This window comes from Onthophagus taurus, chromosome 7, assembly GCF_036711975.1.
Source record: "Onthophagus taurus isolate NC chromosome 7, IU_Otau_3.0, whole genome shotgun sequence".
NCBI classification, from domain to species: Eukaryota; Metazoa; Arthropoda; class Insecta; order Coleoptera; family Scarabaeidae; genus Onthophagus; species Onthophagus taurus.
Window position 1 is genome coordinate 26,618,640 of NC_091972.1, and position 21,834 is coordinate 26,640,473.

Sequence of the window (21,834 nt, forward strand, 5' to 3'; positions counted from 1 at the left end):
AACATGAAAAAGTAACAAACTAATAAGAAAAACACAGCTAAAAGCGCAAATTAATACATCAAATAATGCACATTATAATCATAAACAATTAATCACAAGTGAGGTTATGAAGGTTATCACTCTTTAAGAAAATGGCGTCGTTACATATACACACATAAATTTAAAGTTAACTTTGAATTCCTCCACTATCCTTTCTGGTTATTCTGTTATTTTGGTTATTAACTAAGCTTTCGTAAAAATAAACGGTTCATTACAAGAAATAACAAAATTTAAAAAGCGCTTGAAACAGCTAAACGTCTAAAAAGTTGCTGTTCAAAACCGCCATCTATTGTCATACATTTTAACTGAAACATGTGTGTTTTTGGTTCGATTGATTTAAGCCTACATTTAAATTAATTTAATATTTATGTATATAGTAACAATTTACTCTACTTTATATGTCATTTGCTCTTCTCTTATAAGACGTTTAAAGTAGTACAATTTCTTAAAGTATATCATAGTATTAATATTTAGCTACATTCACAGCACAAATAAAAATCTTCCATATCGAACATCGAAAAGCGTTTTACAGGCGCCCTCTACAAACGTTCATAATCCGTGTGCGTTGTCCTGTTGTCATTTCCTGTTCAATACTAAAACGATTACATTAATTTTGCATTTCAATATCGTATTTGTTTTTCCTGAATTAATAATCGTTTAATCCATTAGTATAGTTCAGTATAGTTATGGATTTGTCCGATGAAAATTTCGATCAACCTCAAGGTAAGTGTTAGATAAACCCGCTTTTATTCCAGCCGAACCGCATTCGTAGCATATTCTGTAAATTTATTTTTTTAGGTCGTAAAACGCGCTCAGGTCGCACTCCTGCTCCCCCAAAACCGAAGCAAACTACACGAAAAACAAGGAAAAAAATGGTTTTGATGGAAGTTGAAGTTTCGGATGAAGAGGAGCTCACAACGGGTGATCCCTTGAGGATGGAGGAATCCAACAAGAAAGAAGAAATGGTTGATGAAAATGGATTGCAACAGGATGAAGGTGAAAGTGAACCCCAAACTAAATTTGTAATGGAGATTGAGGTAAAATTAATCAAATAATAGCTGGTTTATGTTTACTTTTAAATTGGTTTGAAATATAGCATAATTCAGATGCAAAATGTTTATCTTTGAACATCATTTGTATTTCAGAAAGGAAGTTTTCTAATTTAGAATACATTTCAAACCAATATTTTAAACATTTTGAATAGGTGTAAAGTTATTTGTCGAAGTATGGTGTTAAATTATTTCGAAAGTGTGTGAAATTGTTGTGTGCCAAAAACTTTCTTTTTGAGTTATTTATTGATTGTTTCAGGAAATATCTGAGAAATTAGATGAAGAGATTTCAGATCAAGATAAACAAATTCTTGGGAAAGAAGAAGATATTATAGAAAAAGATGAAAAAACAGGAAATGAAATTGAAAATGAGCCCATAATTACTATGCCTTTAGATGGTGAAAATGATGAAAAGAATAATGTAAATGATGAGCAAGGAATCACATTTGAAGAAATTGAAGGTGTAAATATGTCTACTAACAATAAATTTGAGGAAGAAAAGGAGATGGAAGAAGATAATGGCAAAAAACGTGAACAAATTGAACCAAAAATAAGTGATGAAAATTATGAAATGGAAGAAAAGGATGAATATGATGAAATCAATAATGTTAAATCAGAAAAGACTTTGGTAAGTGCAATTTATTTAAATTCAATATTTTAGTAGTACAGTAGTCCCTCCATTTACGCGGGGATTACAACCGCGAAAATCCTGCATAAATAGAAATTGCATAAATTGAAGCATTAAATTATATGGAATTAAGGGGGTTCGGTTCCAAGGATTAAGAAGATCTTGAGTTCTAAAATACTACATTTATTCTAAATATATTATTAGGTATATATTTTATTAATGATGCATTATGAATACACTATTGTTTATATAATTAAAAAAATAGGTTGGTATATTTAGTTCTCAGCTGCATACTCTGAAAATATAGAGAATTTGGATACAGATAATGAATATGGAACTGATTTGAAGTTTAAACTTCTAAGAAAAAAAAATCTGTAATTTTGCGCTATTTTGTTTCATTTTGCAGTGTCTGTTACAGATCTCATGTTGTGTCTTTAAATTTTGTTTAAATTTATTTCTATCGTCCTTTTCTATCAACATTTCTAGTTAGTCTTTCTCCCATTTCTAAACATTTATTAACTGGTTTGAGAGTTAAAATAGCTGGAAAAGTGTTTTCGTTATTTTCGTCACTGTCAGTGCATTCATGATTATCATCAGTTACTAAATCTGCAAGCTTTTCTTCTTTCAGTTCAGAATCATGTAACTTAAGTAGCTCTTCAATGTCTGGCAGTTGAATGATGGTCACTAAAACCATCTTTTGGTAACGACTGCCCTAAAGCTACTGTAGCCCGGATATCATTCTGCGAATTCTCATCTTCCTTCTCTGATCTGACAACGTTTGGCCAGATTTTTCTCCAGCATGTGGATTTTTTCAATTCACGGCACGACTGTTCAATACTTTCTATGCAATCAGCAATGTTATAATTTGTCCAGCATTGTGGTAAAGTTTTCACTGTCCAAATTAAAAAAAGAACATGTTAAACTCACCTCCCCCTTATGAACGAAAAGATAAGAAGAGAATCTTTAAATTAAAAAGTAAATTTGACTCTTTTAATTGAAATAATGGGCGGTGTTAATGTTTCATTATGATTACAGCCTTCAATATTGTTTGAAATAAATGCTGGTTTCAGCTGGTCAATATTTGCATTGTTATTTGTTATAATGGTAAAATATTTAGGTGTTCTTTTAACAACTTTGTAAGGACCGTCATATCTGAGAGATAAAGATGACTTAATTTCATTAATTTTGATTACTACAAAATTGGATTTAATTATAAATGGTATAAATGGTATAAATGGTTTCATATTCAAATGAAAAGCTGTATTTACAGGTTTTAGGTCTGCAAATGTTGGACGAATGTAGCTGGAATGTAGTAATTCTGCTTCTAGAGATGATTTAGCATTAACGAAAAATTCTCCAGGTAGTTGAAGTGGTTGACTATATACTAGCTCTGCAGATGAGCAACTTATATATTCCTTGAGGAATAACTGAGTATAGTATTTCCTCTAGCGATGATTGCGGTTTTTAAAGTGTGGTGAAACCTTTCTAAAATCCCATTGCTTTATGGATGGAAAGTCGATGTATGGATTTGAATTGTCCCTATAAGGGTGTTGAATTTTGAAAATAATTTTGATACAAATTGCCGGCCTTCGTCGTGAGTTACGGTGCTGGGGATGCCAAAGTATCTTTGCAATTGTGTCTGAATTGATATCTTTGAGGGGAAAGGCCCTCAAAGGCCAACAAATAAAAGGTTCTGTTACAGTGAGAACATAAGAACAACCAAGTGAAGGGGTAAAAAGACCGATTAAGTCAATGTATGAACCTATGAACAGGATGTACAAAAAGTATGGAATAATGGTTCCTAAACTTCAACTTATATTAAAAAAAGTTTTAATAAAAGTTACTTGAAACTATTTTCCGCATATCTTGGCGTAGAAATAAAATAAAAATCTTGACAGCAGTCTGAGTTACGACATGGTGAGTGTGTTTTTTAAATGGAACACCCTGTATATTTTAAGGTTTTTTGATTCCTTTTGACAAGGTGTTGCAAAATGCTATAAGGTTTTAATACTTTGAACTGCATAGTTTTCGAGATATTGAAACTTTTATTTAAAAAGATTTGACGTAGCGACAACCAAATTATGACGTCATTATAGATAATAAGAAAATAGACAACCTAAGCCTTGAAGTCACAGTCATGGGCGGAGTTTATACCGACTCCAAACATCTTCGTTGCTAACTGTGTTGCTAACGAAAAATTCCCATATGCAATTTTTCAATAGACTGTCTAAGTCTGACGTCACAGAGATGGGCGGACCTTATACGGACTCCAAACAATTTCGTTGCCAACGATAAATCGCCAAAAAATGTCATTTGAAATGTCATCACTTAGTTTATTTTATTTTAACACTAATAAAAAATCGCATATGGTGATTTACCGTTAGCAACACAATTAGCAAGGAAAATGTTTGGAGTCGGTATAAGCTCTGCCCATCTCTATGACGTTAAGACTTAGGTTGTCTATTAGTGTTAAAATAAAATAAACTAAGTGACATTTTAAATGACATTTTTATGGCGATTTATCTTAGCAACTGTGGTTTAGCAACGAAATTGTTTGGAGTCGGTACAAGCTCCGCCCACCTCTGTGACGTCAGACTTACAGTCTATTGAAAATTTGCATATGGGGATTTTTCGTTAGCAACGAAGATGTTTGGAGTCGGTATAACCTCCGCCCATCCCTGTGACGTCAAGGCTTAGGTTGTCTATTCCATAATGACGCCATAATTTGGTTCTCGCTACGTCAAATCTTTTTAAATAAAAGTTTCAATATCTCGAAAACTATGCAGTTTAAAGCATTAAAACCTTATAGCATTTTGCAACACCTTGTCAAAAAGAATCGAAAAACCTTAACATATACAGGATGTTCCATTTAAAAAACACACTCACCATGTCGTAGCTCAGACTGCCGTCATCATTTTTATTTTATTTCTACCGCAATGAAATTTGGGGAATATGTTTAACTAATAACAGGGCACGTTTTGACCCTATTTGTACTTTCAACCTACCCTTCTAAACTACTAAACGTAACTACCCCCTTTACATTTTTGCTAAAATTTTTTTATGCAGATGATAAATACATTAGAAAAATTATACATAGATAGATGAAAGTATCCTAAAACTTTTTTGTCTCTCTAAAATTTTTTCAAAAACGACTAATTTTTGAGAAAAAAAATAATAAAACAAACACAACGGGGTTGTTGATCAAAAGTTGGAATGAATTTTTAATGACAAAATCTTAGTAGGCTTTGCAATCTTTGTCAGAAATATTTTTGACGTTTAAATGTCAGTTTTTCTTACTATTATTATTGTTTTTCAAATTAATTTTTGAATAAACTTCTATCGCATTTACGCTCGTTCACTCGACATTTCAAAATTTTAAATAAAACAATAACAAAGTAAGAAAAAAATATTTTTGACAACGATTGCAAAGCCTACTAAGATTTTTCATTAAAAATTAATTCCAACTTTCGATTAACAACCCTACAGCTTAACAGTTGGTGTTTGCTTAATTATTTTTTTTCTCAGAAATTATTAAATTTTAGACGAACATCAGGGAGACAAAAAAGTTTTAGAATAGTTTTATCTATCTAACTGAAATTTTTCCAATGTATTTATCATCTTCATAAAAAAAATCTAGGCATAAATTGAACGGGGGTGGTTACGTTTAGTCGTTTAGAAGGGTAGGTTGAAAGTACAAATAGGGCCAAAACGTGCCCTATTATGAGTTAAACATATTCCCCAAATTTCATTTTCCCAGCGTTTATGGTATTTGAGAAAAAAAAATTTAACCAAAATTTTTCGCCATTTTTGGAGGGGTGTAGCTCCTTAGGGGAGCCGAAGTCGCCCATGGTTCATATATCAAAGTACCCTTAAAATTCACTAAAGAATCAGCCCTTGAAGTTTGTTGCAGTCATTCAGATACACCCTGTATATTGCACACTTACGTCGTACACTTGATTGTTCACCTGCGACATCCCAATTATGAAGACTTACTTACGGCACTGCATGTAATTTTAAGGCGTTACTTATTAGTATTGCACAAGAAATTATTACTCGACAGTTATCCCATAGATCTCGAGGTAGTAATACCTCTTATTTTATTCACATTTTAGTAGAATATGTTTGAAATTTTTAATACTTAATATTAAGTACTGCTTTATTTCAGATAAAAGGTTAATTTTTTCGCATAAACAACAAGTGAATCAATAAAGTGTGTTTTGATTAAACAAAATTGACCCGTTTTGGTTTTTTTACCAAATCATTTTCGTTATTGTTTTATTTTATACGATCACTGTTTAAGCTTTATCAATTAAATACATTTTGCATAAAACGTTTTTTTCAGTTACAACCTGATCCTGATACGGAAAATATATCAGAAGATGAATTGCCAAGTGTACAAGTCGTGAAAGTACCGGAAACAGAAGAAGTATCAGACGAGGAACTTCCTGGTCCTAAAAGAGCTGAACTTCCAGCCGATACGGAAGTAAGTTTTATTGAATTATCTTAAAAAATATTGTTGAAATGGCCAAAAATCTCTTATATTATTTTATAATATAACGGTTCGTTTGATATTTGTGTTTCGAATTTCTGTTAACGTGTTGATGTCATGTTTTTGTATACATATGAACCAGCTAATTACCGTTTTATCGAAATATACCTACAGTATACAAAATCCGTATTTGTACACCCACCGAAAAATTGGAAATTTCAAATATTTTTGATGATTTATTTCATTTATACTCTATTTTTTAATTCGGAGGAGTCCTTTCAAATGGAAGCGCTAAAAACTAGGGTTGCCGCCGCTTTATTGTTACAACAGCTGTTACCCTTGTTACTATAGATTAAAAGTATACAGGTGTTTCTAAATTGATGCGAAAGATTTCAAGGAGTGATTTTTCAGCAAAAATTAAGGGGTACCTTTCAAATAATTTTTCGTTCAAAACCCCCTTCTCTTCCAAGTTATAGCCCTGTAAAGTTAAGGAAAAAAAATCTGCAACTTTCTTATCTCTTGACATTTTACAATTAATAAATTGTTTCATCACAAAAAATAAAATAATCATGAGATCAATTCTCTGAATTAATTCACTTGAGCCTGTGTATTGTTTTATTCTTTTGTGATCAAACTAACAATTTTAAGAGAAAAAGTGCCAAGTTTTTAAATAGAAAAATGTAGACGCATTAAAAAGTTCTAATGCAAAGTATTATAGGGGTTGATTTTTTCGGCCCCTTGTAATAACATTTGCGGATTATAAAAATCGTCGAAAAGTGTTATTTTATTAGCAATAGTTATCTGCCAAATTTCATTCTTCTAAATTTGCCAAGTGGTGCAGAAACTTTTTGTGAAAATGTCTTACTTTGAAAAATAATTATTAAATAATTAAAAAGGTTTTATCTACAGACCTACGTGACCAAGGGGTGATTTTTCAGCAAAAATTAAAGGGTGTCTTTCATATAATTTTTTGTTCAAAACCCCCATCTCTTGACATTTTACAACTAACAAATTGTTAGTTTGATCACAAAAGATAAAATAATGCTTCATTTTTTTGACTAATAATAACCAATCTCTAAATTAATTCACTTGAGCCTGTGTAATCCGGTTACAAAAATCGTCAAAAAATGTCATTTTATTAGCAACGGTTATCTGCTAAGTTTCATTCTTCTAAATTTCTCTATAGTGGATTTAATAAATAAAAACAACTTTTTCCCCTAACTTTAGAGGGCTGTAACTCGGTGGGAAAGGGTTTTGAGCAAAAAGTTATATGAAAGACCCCCTTAATTTTTGCTAAAAAATTACTGCTTGAAATCTTTCGCATCAATTTAGAAACATCCTGTATATATTTTTTAATAAATAAGTAATTAAATTCGTAACTACAGTTTACTTAATCCTCTCTGATTTTAAAACTGCCGCCAAAAAATATTTTGAAAAATGCAACTGTCTAAACGTGACTTTTCATTTTACTCCTCCGAATTAAAAAATATAATATAGAAGAGTAAAAGCAAAAGTGGATGTCTTAGTTTATTCACAGTTGACAGCAAAAACCTTATTCATACAGGTCGCAAGATTGTATTTTTGTAAAGATAACTGCTGTTATACAAGATTTTTAATTGTGTTTTGTTCCCCCTTTGATTGTTGACCACTGTCTTTTTCAAAAAAACTTCAATGTCTGTGAATTATTATAAAAATTGCGTAAAATTCGATGTGGGTAGAAAGTCAGCTGAACTTTCAAAAGAACAAAGAAATAGAATAATAAAATTTCGTATAGAATGAAAATCTTTAGTACTAAGATTTAAAAATTTTACAATTTGCAATAAAATGACATATCTGAAACATAAGTGTTTTGGAAACTACTTGATATTGACGTAATTAAACCTAGTGTTTCATAAAAAAATAGAGCGCTTAGTTTTTTCAGAACTTCCTTTCCGTGATATTTGACAGTTTTTATACTTTTTCTAACACCGTATAACCGTCCTGCAGGTTGTATCTGAAGATGAACTTCCGGCGGTAAAACGTGATGGTGGTACCAAACGTAAATTGACTGAAGGTGACTACGATCCGGGTTCGCCAACCTCAGAAAGCGAGATATCTGCCAAAAAACCGTTTTTGGATCAGGATGATTTAGATCAAAAGGAAAAGGAAAAAGAGAAGCCGAAAAAGTTACCAGAACTTGACAAGTATTGGAAGGCTGTCAATGATGATCCAACTGATTTTACTGGATGGACGTACTTACTGCAGTATGTTGATCAAGAGGTAATAAATTAATTATTTTTAATTGCCAAAAGTAGTTATTTATGTATCAACGCAGACATCTTAGTTTTAATATGTGCTTAGGTGGCATTTCATGATTACTTTTGACGTTTCTTAACAGGGCAATGTTACGTCTGGTAACATTTACGTTCATTGACGCAAACAATTGACAATGCATGGCTATTTTTTGAGGTTGACTATGTGTATATAAATTGGTGAATAAGCTACACACAACAATATTCTTCATTCGTTTCTCAGTCAATAAAGCATATTAATGATGCATTTTTAAACAAACAGTTTGTCCCCATTATCAGTTCTTTTTGGTTGTATCTGGTATGGAAGCTATATTATTCCACACACATATAATATTATAAAATTCCAAACAGATTAAGTATTTTTTAAATATAAATTATTTTATTTTGGAATGATATACAGGTGATTCTCAACCTATACATATAAACTTAAGGATTTATTCCTCATGACAAATAATGACTAATACTTTTTATACGTTTTTTACTTTTCTTAATATTCGTGAACGTTACTTTTAAATCATGGAACATTTTGAAATAAAATCACAACAAGTGTTCGAAGTTATTTCCCATATTTACTATACACAATTGGATGGTATCATATGCAATTGTTTGCGAATTTGAAGAAGTGATCAAGGATTAAATGTTGTGATTCAAAATTACCATCAGCTCAAGCTTTAATATAACAACTAGTGTTAAGATTTTATTAATTTATAAAAATTTTTATTCTATTTTAATTGTTCAACAATATTTAGAACGATATGGAAGCGGCGCGAGAAGCATATGATGCCTTTTTGTCCCATTACCCCTACTGTTACGGTTATTGGCGAAAATACGCCGATTACGAAAAACGGAAAGGAAATAAAAAGAAATGCGAAGAGGTAAGTATTATTTTTCTGTTTTTTATGAAAATCCCAATACTTAATTCCGTTTTGTGCAATACACGTAATTCTCATTTTTTAAAATCCCCACAGCTCCATCTTACGCCATTGAAATGTACTACTATTATTATTACTATTTATTATTTATTACCTATTTTATGTGAGATAGTGACTTTGTATTTTATTATTATATACAATACTTACGATTTACTTAAGTATGTATTATATACATTAGAATAGTGTTTGTTTGTTGTGTAAATGAAAAAATCATAAAAATATTCGAGCTTCTTGTCAAACAAACGGCGGGACACTAGCACCCTCTCTCTCTCTCTGAACGTTGGGTTTTTGACGTCACGATGTCAACGATGGAATTCCGGTTGGTTTTTGACGACAATAAACTCTCAAAAATGTAAGGATACGAATGAAATACGTAAAAAAATTTGAAATATGCATATAATCATATATTACGATATTATTTATATTCTTCTTATTTATGGCTAGGTTGATCTACAACATTATATAAAAATATTTTAATGTCCATAGGTTTTTGAAACGTTTCTTTTAATTTTAATTGTATTTCTAATCAAATGCGAAGGTGTTCGAGCGAGGTTTGAAGGCGATTCCTTTATCAGTTGATCTTTGGATCCATTATTTGACGTACGTAAGGACAATGGTCAAACAACCGGAAGAGGACGAAGAGTTCACACGAGCACAATTTGAAAGGGCGCTCGCCGCTTGTGGATTGGAGTTTCGTTCAGATCGTCTTTGGGAGAGTTATATCAAATGGGAAAATGAAGCGAAACGATATCAGCATGCGACCGCCATTTATGATCGACTTTTATCAACGCCCACTCAAGGATATATCACTCATTTTGATAAGTAAATATCTTGTTGGAAAATAATCATACTATACTTATTGCCTAAATCGACCCGGAAATTTAAATTATTATTCTTATGAAAAAAGTTTAGGGCTACTTTCCTTGTTCAAGCATAAACGTGTTGCTATTTTTCTACTTATATGTAGAATCGTCTTAGGTTAAACGCTAAATTTCAGAGTGTAATATCTCGAGACTTTGATGACAATAGACATAGTTTAAATGTATTTAAATGTGTTGTCTAATTTCCAAATTTGCCTCAACCATAAATCAAATACTGTTTAATAATTACTACAATGATGATTTTGTTTAAAGATCATGTTATGACGTTGTTCTAATGTGATCCTGTATTAAAAACTGTGAAGATATTTCGCAAGGGCCATCTGATTTTAATATTAATTAAAGTGTAATAATTTTTTTTCCTTTTCAATAATCAAGTTTTTGTTAATAATTATTTTTTGTTAATATTTAGTTTTCAAGAACACGTTTCAAATAACACACCAAATAAAATCTTAGAAGTTGACGAATTTTTGGCTCTTCGCAAAGAAGTTAAGCACATTTTAAAACATGATGGTTCTTCTACGTCAGAACCGACTGGAACAAGCGGCGACAAATCAGATCTTCCTCCAGGCGAAGATCGCGAAGAAACTAGTTCTGATGAAGAAACGAAGGCGATTCGGGAAAGAATCATTTCGATTCGAAGGAAGATTCATAAAAATACATCAACAGCTGTTACAAGTCGATGGAATTTTGAAGAAGGGGTTAGTATTTTTAGAAAATTTTCATCTTTTATAAAACATTTTTTATTAGTTCGACGGCTCTCAAGGCCTGTGTTACGTACGTCTATTAAAATACTTCGAATCATTAAATTCAAATCAGTTCAAAAGTGACTGAAGAACATTGCAATATGCCATCAGAAACATTAAATAGTTTTAAAGGACGTATGGTTAAACCCGAAAGATTCCAGTTTTAGGTTTGCTTTTATTTATTTATTTATTTTTTTTTGTAGATAAAAAGACCTTATTTTCATGTTAAACCATTGGAAAGATGTCAATTGAAAAATTGGCAAGAATATTTGAACTTTGAAATTGAACAGGGTGACCAAACGAGAATAATTGTGCTTTTTGAGAGGTGTTTGATCGCGTGTGCTCTCTATGAAGAGTTTTGGTTAAGAGTAAGTATTTTAGACTCATATTCATTGTCACTAAATGAGATGAAATTGCTCACCATACTTTATGAATATCCTTGCATGATTGTATGGAGATATTACCACAACACTTAACATCAAAGCATTTTCCAGACAAAACACATACCAAAATTAATTGAATTTTGCTCCTTAAGATAAACAGCTATATCTGGCTTGTATTAGCTTGACATATTAAATATCATTCAAGTAAGTGGGCATCAGTGTGTCTGTTTTAAGGCATATTTCAACATTTGACCCTTCCGCCTGATGTTACCATATCATGTATTGTTTATTAAGAAATGTTATGCTGTATGAGAAATTAAAAAAAAGCTAAATGTAACCAGTGACTAAAAAAGTAACTTACTCCACACTAACTTTTAACATTTATTTAACTTCTCCAGCACGAAACGTTTCAGAAAAAATAAACTCGCTTTGTACAGCTTTATTTTACAAATCTAAATGATATTTAACAACTGATAAATTGTTGTCTCTCTTAAAAGCAAGTACAATATAATATACGTTTTGTTGCTATGATGGACAAATGAACGTCTGAAGGCATTTGAAATACATCAAATCTTTAAAAGCGTATAAACATACTATATATTTACATATTTATTTTCAGTTTGTTCACTATTTGGAAGGTTTAAAAGATACAAATTTACATGGAAAGATCAAAGATGTTTACGAACGCGCTTGCACCATTCATCATATTAAGAAGCCAACTCTACATCTACAATGGGCGATGTTCGAAGAGTCAATTAAAAATTTCAATAAATCCGCTGAAATTTTAGTTAACATCGAAAAATCTGTTCCAAATCTATTACAGGTAACGGTTTTTTTCATATCGACACTGCCAAGCCAAAACGGTATAAACGATGGTGAACGAGGTCCTGTCCCGTGGCCACCTCGTTCACCAGATTTAAATCTGTTACATTTTTGGTTTTGGGGACATTTAAAACAAATAGTTTTTTTCTGAAGACGTTCAAAATGTGCAGGATTTGAAAAATAAAATTAGTAATGCATTTGACACAGTAAAACAAATTCCCGGTATCTTTGAACGCATTAGAAGTTCACTTAAAAAACGTATCCGTTTGTGTTTACAAGTAAATGGTGCGCATATTGAACATTTATTATGACATGAATCCTTTCCAATTTGTTAAATATTCGTTATTTTTATACTGGTTGAACGATTTTCTTCGACAATTTTTGTTACTTGTCTTGTTAAATTATTAACCCTCCGTCGGGCACAATATTAGTGAAAAGAAAACGCATTTATTAAAGAAAATAATACATATAAAAAATTATAAAAAAAATTTAACTAAGAAAAAGAAAATATTAGAAAAAACGAATTTATTTTCAAAATAATATGTAAAAAATTATTGTTGTCTTGTTCACTCAGAGTCCGTTTCTTCGGCAGAAGGCCGACATTGACATGCAGCATAACAGGTACAACACACCATATTTACGTGAGACATGCAGATTGCAGACCGACATTTTTTACATTCATAATTTGTCATCGTGCAATTCCTTTCATCTGTACAGGTTGAGCACCTACGCCATTTTGGAGGTGGAGGAGTTAAATTTTCTAAGTCATCAGCTTCATTGATGGGTTGGAACCGTTTTAGTCGCATTTGGAGCTTGGTATTGATTCCAACTGTCTTCATACTTCTTCAAGTAAGCTGTCACATCGTCAGCTGGTGGGACAATGTTTTTAGAAAAACTCGTCTTTGTAATGGTTCCAGTTGATTGCCGAGGTAAATTACTTGGGAGTTAATACCACTCACATTCAACATTGTGAAAAATATTACCATCGTCCACCGCTTCACATTTCGGTCCACGGCACATATCTGATCTACAGTATCGACAGCGTCCTTGGTGAAATTATAAAAAGTGATTACCTCTTTTGTTTCTCTTCTCAACTGTCTTTTATTTTTTCTCGCAGTTCCAACGTATGATAAGTTTTTCTTTTTCAAAAAATCGATGAGATCTATCGGTAATCCAATTATCGGCTGTAATGTTACGACCGCTTCTAAATATCGGTTTAGCCATTCTTTTTACTACCTCACACGGTTTGTTACTGACAGCGAAAACACGTTCAGGCTGTTTCCCAGCATAAATCCCCATATTCAATGTATATGTCGTCTTGGCATCAGCAAGGGCAAAATTTTATGCCGTATTTGTTCGGTTTGGACGGTATGTACTGCCAAAATGCACACCGTCCTCGGAAATCTGGTAGCATCTCATCGATTGTCACGTTTTCTCCGACGTTACTACTATTTTGACAGTTTTCTACAAATTTTTCAAACACGTCCCGAATTGGAGCAAGACGATCGATTTTTTTTCTTTCTACTGTGGTAGTAAAATCGAAGACAACGTATCGAGTTTTGATTTGACCGTTTGATATTCATTACCCAAAGTTCCTCCAAACTTTGACGAACCAATAAAAGCCTTTAGTTGGATGACGTCTGTGGGCGCGACGTCTCTTTCTCTAGAAAATGTATGCTTTATCGATTCAATATATTGGTTTGTATATCTAACTATTGTATCCAAAATGTCGTCTGTGAACAAATTATGCCAACAATTAACCGCAGTTTGAGCATTTTTAGCGTTTCTTTTGATTCCAGAATGTTCAGTTATAACATTGTGACATCGTCTACGAACATTTCTTGATGGCGGATTTTTATACCATTTGGTTGTTTTATCTTTTCTCAAAAAGCAATTGGCTTCAGTACCAGGTTCGCATTCATCTTGAACTTCCTCACCATCCTGCTCCGTTTCTGAATCGTCTTCACGTTTTTCAACGCAATCTTCCGAATCAATATCACTTTCTTCTCCAAAATCCTCGTTCACTGAGGGATCTTCCATGTCGTCTTCGAGAAGATTTGTTATATCATCAAAATGATTTGAACATTTTTGGGACATTTTAGCGGAAATAAAGGTCCGCCGTAACCACCAGCTATTTTAGAACTAATTTTACTTCAATATTATGTCCTTCTTTTATACCTTTTGCTACTGGGAACAGCAACATTTGCAGTTGTGAGAATTCTTTTTTATTTGGTTTGAGAAATATAAAACGTCGCGACGACTTTTTACTATAACTAGGTTTTGCAGATAAAATATTTGTTCTCACGAAAAAGATATCAGTAGAAGAAAAAATAATAAATAGAAGTATCATAGAATATTACGTGATATGTGCAGAAACAACTAAAATAAACACTTGATCAAAAAAATAATCGATTTATTGGCAAAAATGTTTATGACGCATCCGGGCCCAATGAACTTATGAAATTAATGTAATAATAAATACATTCTAAAAAACGCGCGAGCTAACGGACTAGGTATACTGTAAGCAGCAGGAAAAGAAAGTAGACTATAAAAAAGTACAGATTGCAACACTTTTTAAAACTCAAGAGAGGAGCGAAAACATTCTACTTGTGCCTGTCAGGCCAGTTGCGCCCGACGGAGGCGTTACAATTCATGATGTTAACAATAGGTCAACTTATGAAACTAAAACTTTGAATATCTCGAAAATGGTCCATTTTCGGACCTATATTTATTAGACTTTTTTTGTCTATTTTCGATCAGAGAATACGCTGATGCAGTATTGTACAATCGCATTCTCCTTTTCTTTATTTTTCAATTAATATTAATGTAGCAAGAATTTCTTCCACCATGTTTTCTTGTTCCCGAATTTTGATCTTCAAATTCCAAGAATTCAACTTGAGCATTGCCTCTTGTGTTGTTCTGTGGTTATAATTTAACCCGTAACTACCGTGCCGCAATATTGTTACGTACTCACCGTCGGGCGGTCTAGAAGACCGGCAATTTGAAAAAACGGTTAGAATGAAACCACAACAATATAAACGATATTTTTGTGGTTTTAATTTATTGATTATGTTTTTGAATTTATGTATGACTTGAAAAATTAGACAAAATCGTGATAAAGTTTATTGATATGATAATAGAAAAAACAAATATAAAATATCAAATAAAATGGAATAATATTCTCAAAATGAAAAAAATCTTAAAGACAGATTAAACAAATCTGTCTTGAACATTCAAGACATACAGGATGTTGGCATTTTGTACATGCGTATGCAGTCTTCCTTTTCTTTGGCGAGGGCAAAGGTTACACGTTTTTCGCTTAGGTAGTTTTCTTTCTGGTAACGTCTGTTCTGCGTTTGGTTGTGGAGCCGGTGGAGTCTTTTTATTCAGAATTCTACCAATTATATATGTATTTGACTCCTTGAATGACATGAGGATTATTCAGACGCCTTTCGAGTTGAGGTTTGACAAGTTCTCTGGCAAGATTTTTCAAGAAGTTTATTCTAGGCATAGTTTCATTGTCCTTGCAAGAGTTGTAGAGGACGAAAGCATTGACGTTGCTTATGTCCAGAATTCTAAAGAAAATTGCCATAGGCCATCTTCTGGTTCTACGACCGGTACAATAGTTAGCACATTTCTCATCGAGAGCATCTACACCAGCCTTAGTGCTGTTGTAGAAAGCAATAATTTCTGGCTTGTTGACATCTGGATCGGTACATTTTATATTATGCATTGAAGTTACTAATATCACTGCTTTAGATTTTTTTGGGACGAACGACACCATGGTAACTTCCCGTATGAATCCATACAATGCTGATCCGGGTGTTCTAGTTTTGTTAGGCAGAAATTAACTCGGAATTTCTCTTTTATTTTTTTCACAGTTCCAACGTAGGTCAAACCGTTTTCTCTCAATAGGTGTAGAACAAGATCAATTGATGTGAACCAATTGTCTGCGGTGATGTTTCTGTTACACTTTTCTATGGGCTTGAAAAGACGTAAAACAGATTGCATTGGTTTTAGTAAAGTTTGATATTTTTGCGGCAATGCATTTCCATCCGATCCTTTTTCAATGTAAATATAACCATTGAAAAAACAATGGTTTCTTGAATCGGTGAGCGCCATTAGTTTTAGCCCATACTTTGCTGGTTTTGGAATATACATTCGAAACTTGTAGCGGCCGCGGAAGCTGATGAGCATTTCATCGATAGTAACGCAAGAGCCCAAACTGTACGCCTGTTGGCAATTTTTCACGAATGTTTCAAAAATTAGTGAGATTGGTGCAGCTGGAACTGTCTTCTTGCGTTCTTTTCTAGTATTAGTGTCATCGAATCTAAGAGTGCTTAAATCTGTTCTTAGACATCACAGCACGAAATATCTCGGCACCGGTTCCATCTGTTGCGAAGAGAGTTATATCTTGATGATTTGACTTGAATGCCGCAGTGAAAAAGAGAAGTCCTATAAACGCCTTGCGCTCAATCATATCTAAATCTTTGAGTTCTGGACGTGCCTTATTAGTATAACTGGCTCTTTCTTTCTGTATTTTTATATTTGTCCAACGTAAAACTTATGGTATAATCAATATGGCAAGTATGGCATCATCAATTAACCTATTCCATATGTCTTCAGGACTTGCTTTAGTCGGACGGTTAGGGCCTCGTAATCCAGGACGTTCCAAAACAATATTATGCTTCCTTGTTCTTGTTCTGGAGTTTTCAGGTTCAGTCGACCATTTAAATTTATTCTTTCCATAGATATATGTTAGGGGAATATTACTGTCAGCTTCATTCTCAGATGAATCGCTTGACACATTTTGCTCTTCGTTTTTCCCTCCATCGCAATATTCCCCTCTCTTGGTGTCTGTTTCCCCTTCATTTTCAATAACTTCTATCTCTGTGTCTGAATCGTGATCGCTCATAATATCGTTATTCAGTGGCGCCGACTTTTTAATATTGAAGGGGGCCAGAACTTTTTCAAATGGTACACCTTATTACAATACAATTGTACACTTTTACAATTTTCCAGGGGGGGCTCAAATCCAAGCCGCCGACTACGGGGGGCTCAAGCCCCGCAGCCCCCCCGTAGTCGGCGCCACTGTCGTTATTCACAGAGTCAACATCACATTATCTTCACACTTATCTACTAAATCGTTTTCATCGCTGTCATCGTACCATCGCATTACGGTTTCTTCAAAATTAGCATCTCCCGCCCTTATAAACGCTGGTCCTGGACGGGAAGCCATTATTTTGGGTATTATAATCTATAAAAATTAATTGTGTAAACCGAATAACCTAAAGTCACCGTAAAAATTATGCGTGCCCAAAATAGTTACGTACTCACCGTTGCCAGTCTGTGAGACCGCTTTTAAACGTTTTTTTTTATATATCACAATATACAACACAACTAAACACAGCAAACTACTGTCGCAAACTGATGTGATGTCATTTTATACATAGCTAGACGGAGATCGTGAGATGCGTAAAATAGACTCGATAACTGAATTCGAAAAACAGGTGCCGGTCTGTCAGACCGGCAACGGCAGTTACGGGTTAACAAAAGTCCTTCTTGAATGGTTTCCCTTTTGATTTTGTTTCAATTCCATTCTTTTAAGCAAATAATATTTGTATTTTTTGTTAAATTTGTTGAAAATTCATTTCAAAAAGCTTGTTAAAATCTATTTGGCTGATTTAAATTGCCTATGTTTTAATAAAATTCGATTTGTTTTAGATTGCTTATAGAAGAATTAATTTGGAACGTCGAAGAGGTGATTATGAAAAATGTTCGCAATTATACGAACATTATATAACAAATTCGAAAAATAAGGTGATCTCAACGAATTTAGCGATAAAATATGCTCGATTCGCTTTAAAAATTTTAAATAATCTCGACAAAGCTTTCGAAGTAATCAATATGGCTTTAAGTAAAGATCCGAATAATTCCCGGTTGTATTTACAATTGATCGATTTGACAATGCATAAAAACACAAGTGGTTTAGAAACAGAAATTTTGGGATATTTAGACACGTTTTTAGAGAAAGAATCTGTTGAAATTGATCAAAAAGTTTTATTTGCTCAACGAAAATTAGAATTTTTAGAGGATTTTGGTTCCGATATTTTATCTGTACAATCGGCTTACGATGAATATCAGAAATGCGTGAAATTGAGTAAAGAAAATAAGAAAAAGGATGGAAAAGATTCCGTAAAAAAGGATAAAATGGCGACGACATCCGAGCAGCAAGCATCTAATTCTTATGGAAGCTATGGAAATTATAGTAATTCGTCAGGAAATGCAAGTGCTTATCAACAATATGCAGGTTCTCAGCAAGGTCAATACAATTACACACAATATGGACAAGGAGATCAATATCAATATGGAAGTTGGCAGTATCCACAGGGAAGTTACAGTGGATATAATCAATGGAGCGGTTATGGAAGTGGTTATGGATATTAAGATTTTTAAAACATTGGAGAAGAAAAAAGAAAAAATATTCGCTAGTTTTCTTTTGGTACAAATCATACAAAAATCTTAGTTTTTTAGTGAGATGTAATATTAATACTATGTATCGTATCGATTGTATTTTATTTTGTGTTTCAATTAAATTGATTGACAATGAGAAACAACTTTAAATAAAAAATGTATGGTTTTTTTTACACAAAAATTAAACAATTTATTAAAGATAAAAATTAAGTAATTTTGCTTTGGTGATTTAATTACCATATAAAAATCAGTATGCATCTATTAATTTCCTTCATTCATTACAACAAAACAAATAAAGAGTGTTAAATAAACAGCATCAGAAATATAATTGTTTCATTTATTTGTTTAATATAGTAGGAGTCACAAATTCCTTAGTTTTCTATTATAAATTCTATCATATTTGTTTTCCCCACTTCTTGTATGAATATAATATATAAAATGTATATAATAAATATACATAATAGATAACTCATCTGGCTTATGCACTCTATGATTCTATTGATCTAAAGATTCTTTGGTTTTAAGTAAACTATTTGAGTTCCCCGAACTAATAAATCTCCCGTCTTTTTATTTTTTACTTCTGCCTCCAAGTGAAAGATTTCGTCACCCCTTTTAATAGTTTTACCTTCTATTATAATTTCATCCCCAACTCTTGCAGCTTTTGTATATCTACAAAGAAGTAAACATAATAAAGGATATTTTAAAAATACTTTAAATGATACATTAGATTCATTTCTTTGGATAAATGCATCATGTTGTCATCAACTATCGTTCTTAAACTGGCAATACTGATAGCGTCAATTAAAGTTGCTGAAAACCCACCATGTAATCCTCCCATTGGATTTGTGTGTTCTTGGTCAATTTTTACTTCTGCTTTACAATAACCATTTTTGGTGGAAATTACTTGAACCTATAATTTTAACCTATTTAAAGTTATCTTGAGCACAAACTCTCTTAAATATAATACAAGATATTTAAATAAATAACATATTTAAATATAAATAAATATACATGTTGTTGAATATCAATTTTAAAAATTTACCTTGTCCAGAATTTTATAAAACCCTTTTCCAGATTTTAATAAACGATTCACCTTTTCTAAAGCAGACATTTTTCCAATGTTACAAAAAATGAAAAAATAATACAATTCTTGTCACAATAAACTAATGACCCAGCAAATCGCTTATTTACTAAATACAAAGTTATAAACGTGTTACGTAATCTATTACAGAAAGGTTAGTATCAATTTCATTATTTTTTAAGTTCAGAAGAGATTTGAATAGATAACAATAGATGTGTACTATATTGAGCAACAACATATGATAATTGTCAAGTCTATAGTTCTGTGCTATAGTCATCTTACGAGCGAAATTATAACTACTTTAGTAAATAAGATCAAAGTCCATAAACTAGGTTGTGCCTGATAAGTGATAAGTATAACAGTTGTGAATTATATGCTGTACCAAGTCATAGAATAACCAAAAGGGCAGCGATGTCGGTTCGTTCCTTTCATATTGGAGAAATCGCGTTTTTTGACCTTGATGTAATTCCTCCAACTTATAGAAAGGTATCAAAGGCGCGCATTTAAACGCTTTTAATATACAGGTGTCCCATATCTTTCGGATCAGACCATTATACGGTTGAAGGATACATTATTCAGAAGCGATTTTTCTAATAATTTTTTTTCGAAATGTTTATAATATAATAACCAGCGCCGCGAAGTTGTCGGGCAAGTCATTGGCGGCTCGTCTCCTTGCTGTAGAGACTCGGGCCACATTTTTGTATTTGAGCACTTCTGATTACTTCGTCTCTTTTGGTTTTGTAATGCTTGGATAATTTTAAGCCATTATACAAAATTATTCCCATCAGGTATTTAACCGATTTTATGCATAAGTTGGCAGCATTCACTGTTGGAGATTTTTTACAAATGCGGTGAAACCACGATTTGGAATTTTCCGGAATACTGACTCCCAAGTCTTCAGTTATGTTATTCAATCATTTCAATATTTCGTTGTATAGAGCAGGGGTGGCCAAGCTCTGTGATAATCCGAGCCATTTTTCAATTTGATATTTTTCGTGACCCGCAATTAAGTACGTATATATTAAAACGGTATGCAAAAAAGGTATTACAAAACATTTTTTTACAGAAATTATATCAAATATACTAAAAAAAGAAGGTACTCGGGTACATTTATTGAGAGGCACAAATAATCTTTCAAAGAGCCGCACTTTGGCCACTGTTGGTATAGAGTTTGTAAGTTTGCTGTGGCTTTGTCCAATGTCCAGCGTCGTATCGTCTGCATATTGCAAGATATACAGCTCAGGATTGAAATTCTTCGGAATAGAGATGTTATAAATTAATATTTTTGTGGAACAGGTAACTAATGTTCCACACAGTTGTAACAATTCCAACCTGTTTGATACCTGTTACAACTGTTAATAATAATAATAACATTTATTCAGCTTACAAATGTTTTACATGTAATAAAAGAAAATATAAAACAGATAAAGCACCGTCAAGAGAAAAAATATAAATACATACAAAACAAAGCAATGTATATAGAGAGAAAAAAAATTATATAGTTTACAAAACATCCATCTCCGAAAGTGGTAGTTGAAGAAACTCCTCCACATCATAGAAATCGCCAGCCATCAGGATACGCCGCACAACTTTTTCGAAGCGACAATTAGTCATATTTTTTATTGGCAAAGGGCATTTATTATATAATTTCACGGCTAGGTGATTAATGCTGGTTTGTGAGATATTAATGCGATGGTAGGGAATCTGATAATGTGATTTATAACGGGTTTCATAGATATGAACATCAGAACTTTTTGGAAATGAGGTTTTAGAGGAATGTACGTAAAAAAGACTCCTTAGGATAAAGAGGATAAGGTAAGTATCCTATGTTGTTGAAAAAGTGGTTTGCAACTAGCAGTACTCTTTTCACCTGCTAAGACCCGTAATGCTTTCTTTTGTTAAATAAAAATATCTTTGGCCGCCTGAGAATTCCCCCAAATCAGTATTCCGTACGACGCCCTACTATGAAAGTTGGCAAAGTAGGTTGCTCTAGCAGCCTCATAACCAGCTATAGCCCGTATG

General features: G+C 32.6%; 2 protein-coding genes across 2 annotated transcripts; one reads left to right on the forward strand and one right to left on the reverse strand.

Annotated features, from left to right (window-relative positions):
- The first annotated feature begins 567 nt into the window (after positions 1-567).
- LOC111429125 (pre-mRNA processing factor 39) lies at positions 568-19,059 on the forward strand. Its single transcript, XM_023064946.2, has 11 exons — positions 568-762; positions 838-1,076; positions 1,348-1,716; positions 6,059-6,199; positions 8,192-8,464; positions 9,246-9,371; positions 9,967-10,250; positions 10,719-11,007; positions 11,256-11,420; positions 12,055-12,258; positions 17,982-19,059. Exons 1-11 carry the CDS (start codon positions 726-728, stop codon positions 18,702-18,704), a joined length of 2,850 nt encoding a protein of 949 aa, XP_022920714.1. The 5' UTR covers positions 568-725; the 3' UTR covers positions 18,705-19,059.
- On the reverse strand, positions 19,055-19,890 carry LOC111429132 (acyl-coenzyme A thioesterase 13-like). Its single transcript, XM_023064956.2, has 3 exons — positions 19,774-19,890; positions 19,454-19,641; positions 19,055-19,400 (listed from the first exon to the last, which is right to left on the reverse strand). The coding sequence occupies exons 1-3, from the start codon at positions 19,840-19,842 to the stop codon at positions 19,235-19,237; spliced, it is 423 nt and encodes a 140-aa protein (XP_022920724.2). The 5' UTR covers positions 19,843-19,890; the 3' UTR covers positions 19,055-19,234.
- Between the last annotated feature and the right edge of the window lie 1,944 nt (positions 19,891-21,834).

Bases quoted from the DNA above. Each gene is read 5' to 3' on its own strand.
- LOC111429125 (XM_023064946.2), top strand. From the start codon at position 726: ATGGATTTGTCCGATGAAAATTTCGATCAACCTCAAG. The intron at 763-837 runs GTAAGTGTTAGA...TTATTTTTTTAG, and splicing joins AAATTTCGATCAACCTCAAG to GTCGTAAAACGCGCTCAGGT. The intron at 1,717-6,058 runs GTAAGTGCAATT...CGTTTTTTTCAG, and splicing joins TTAAATCAGAAAAGACTTTG to TTACAACCTGATCCTGATAC.
- LOC111429132 (XM_023064956.2), bottom strand. From the start codon at position 19,842: ATGTCTGCTTTAGAAAAGGTGAATCGTTTATTAAAATCTGGAAAAGGG. The intron at 19,642-19,773 runs GTAAATTTTTAA...TTAAAATTATAG, and splicing joins TTTATAAAATTCTGGACAAG to GTTCAAGTAATTTCCACCAA. The intron at 19,401-19,453 runs GTATCATTTAAA...ACTTCTTTGTAG, and splicing joins TCCAAAGAAATGAATCTAAT to ATATACAAAAGCTGCAAGAG.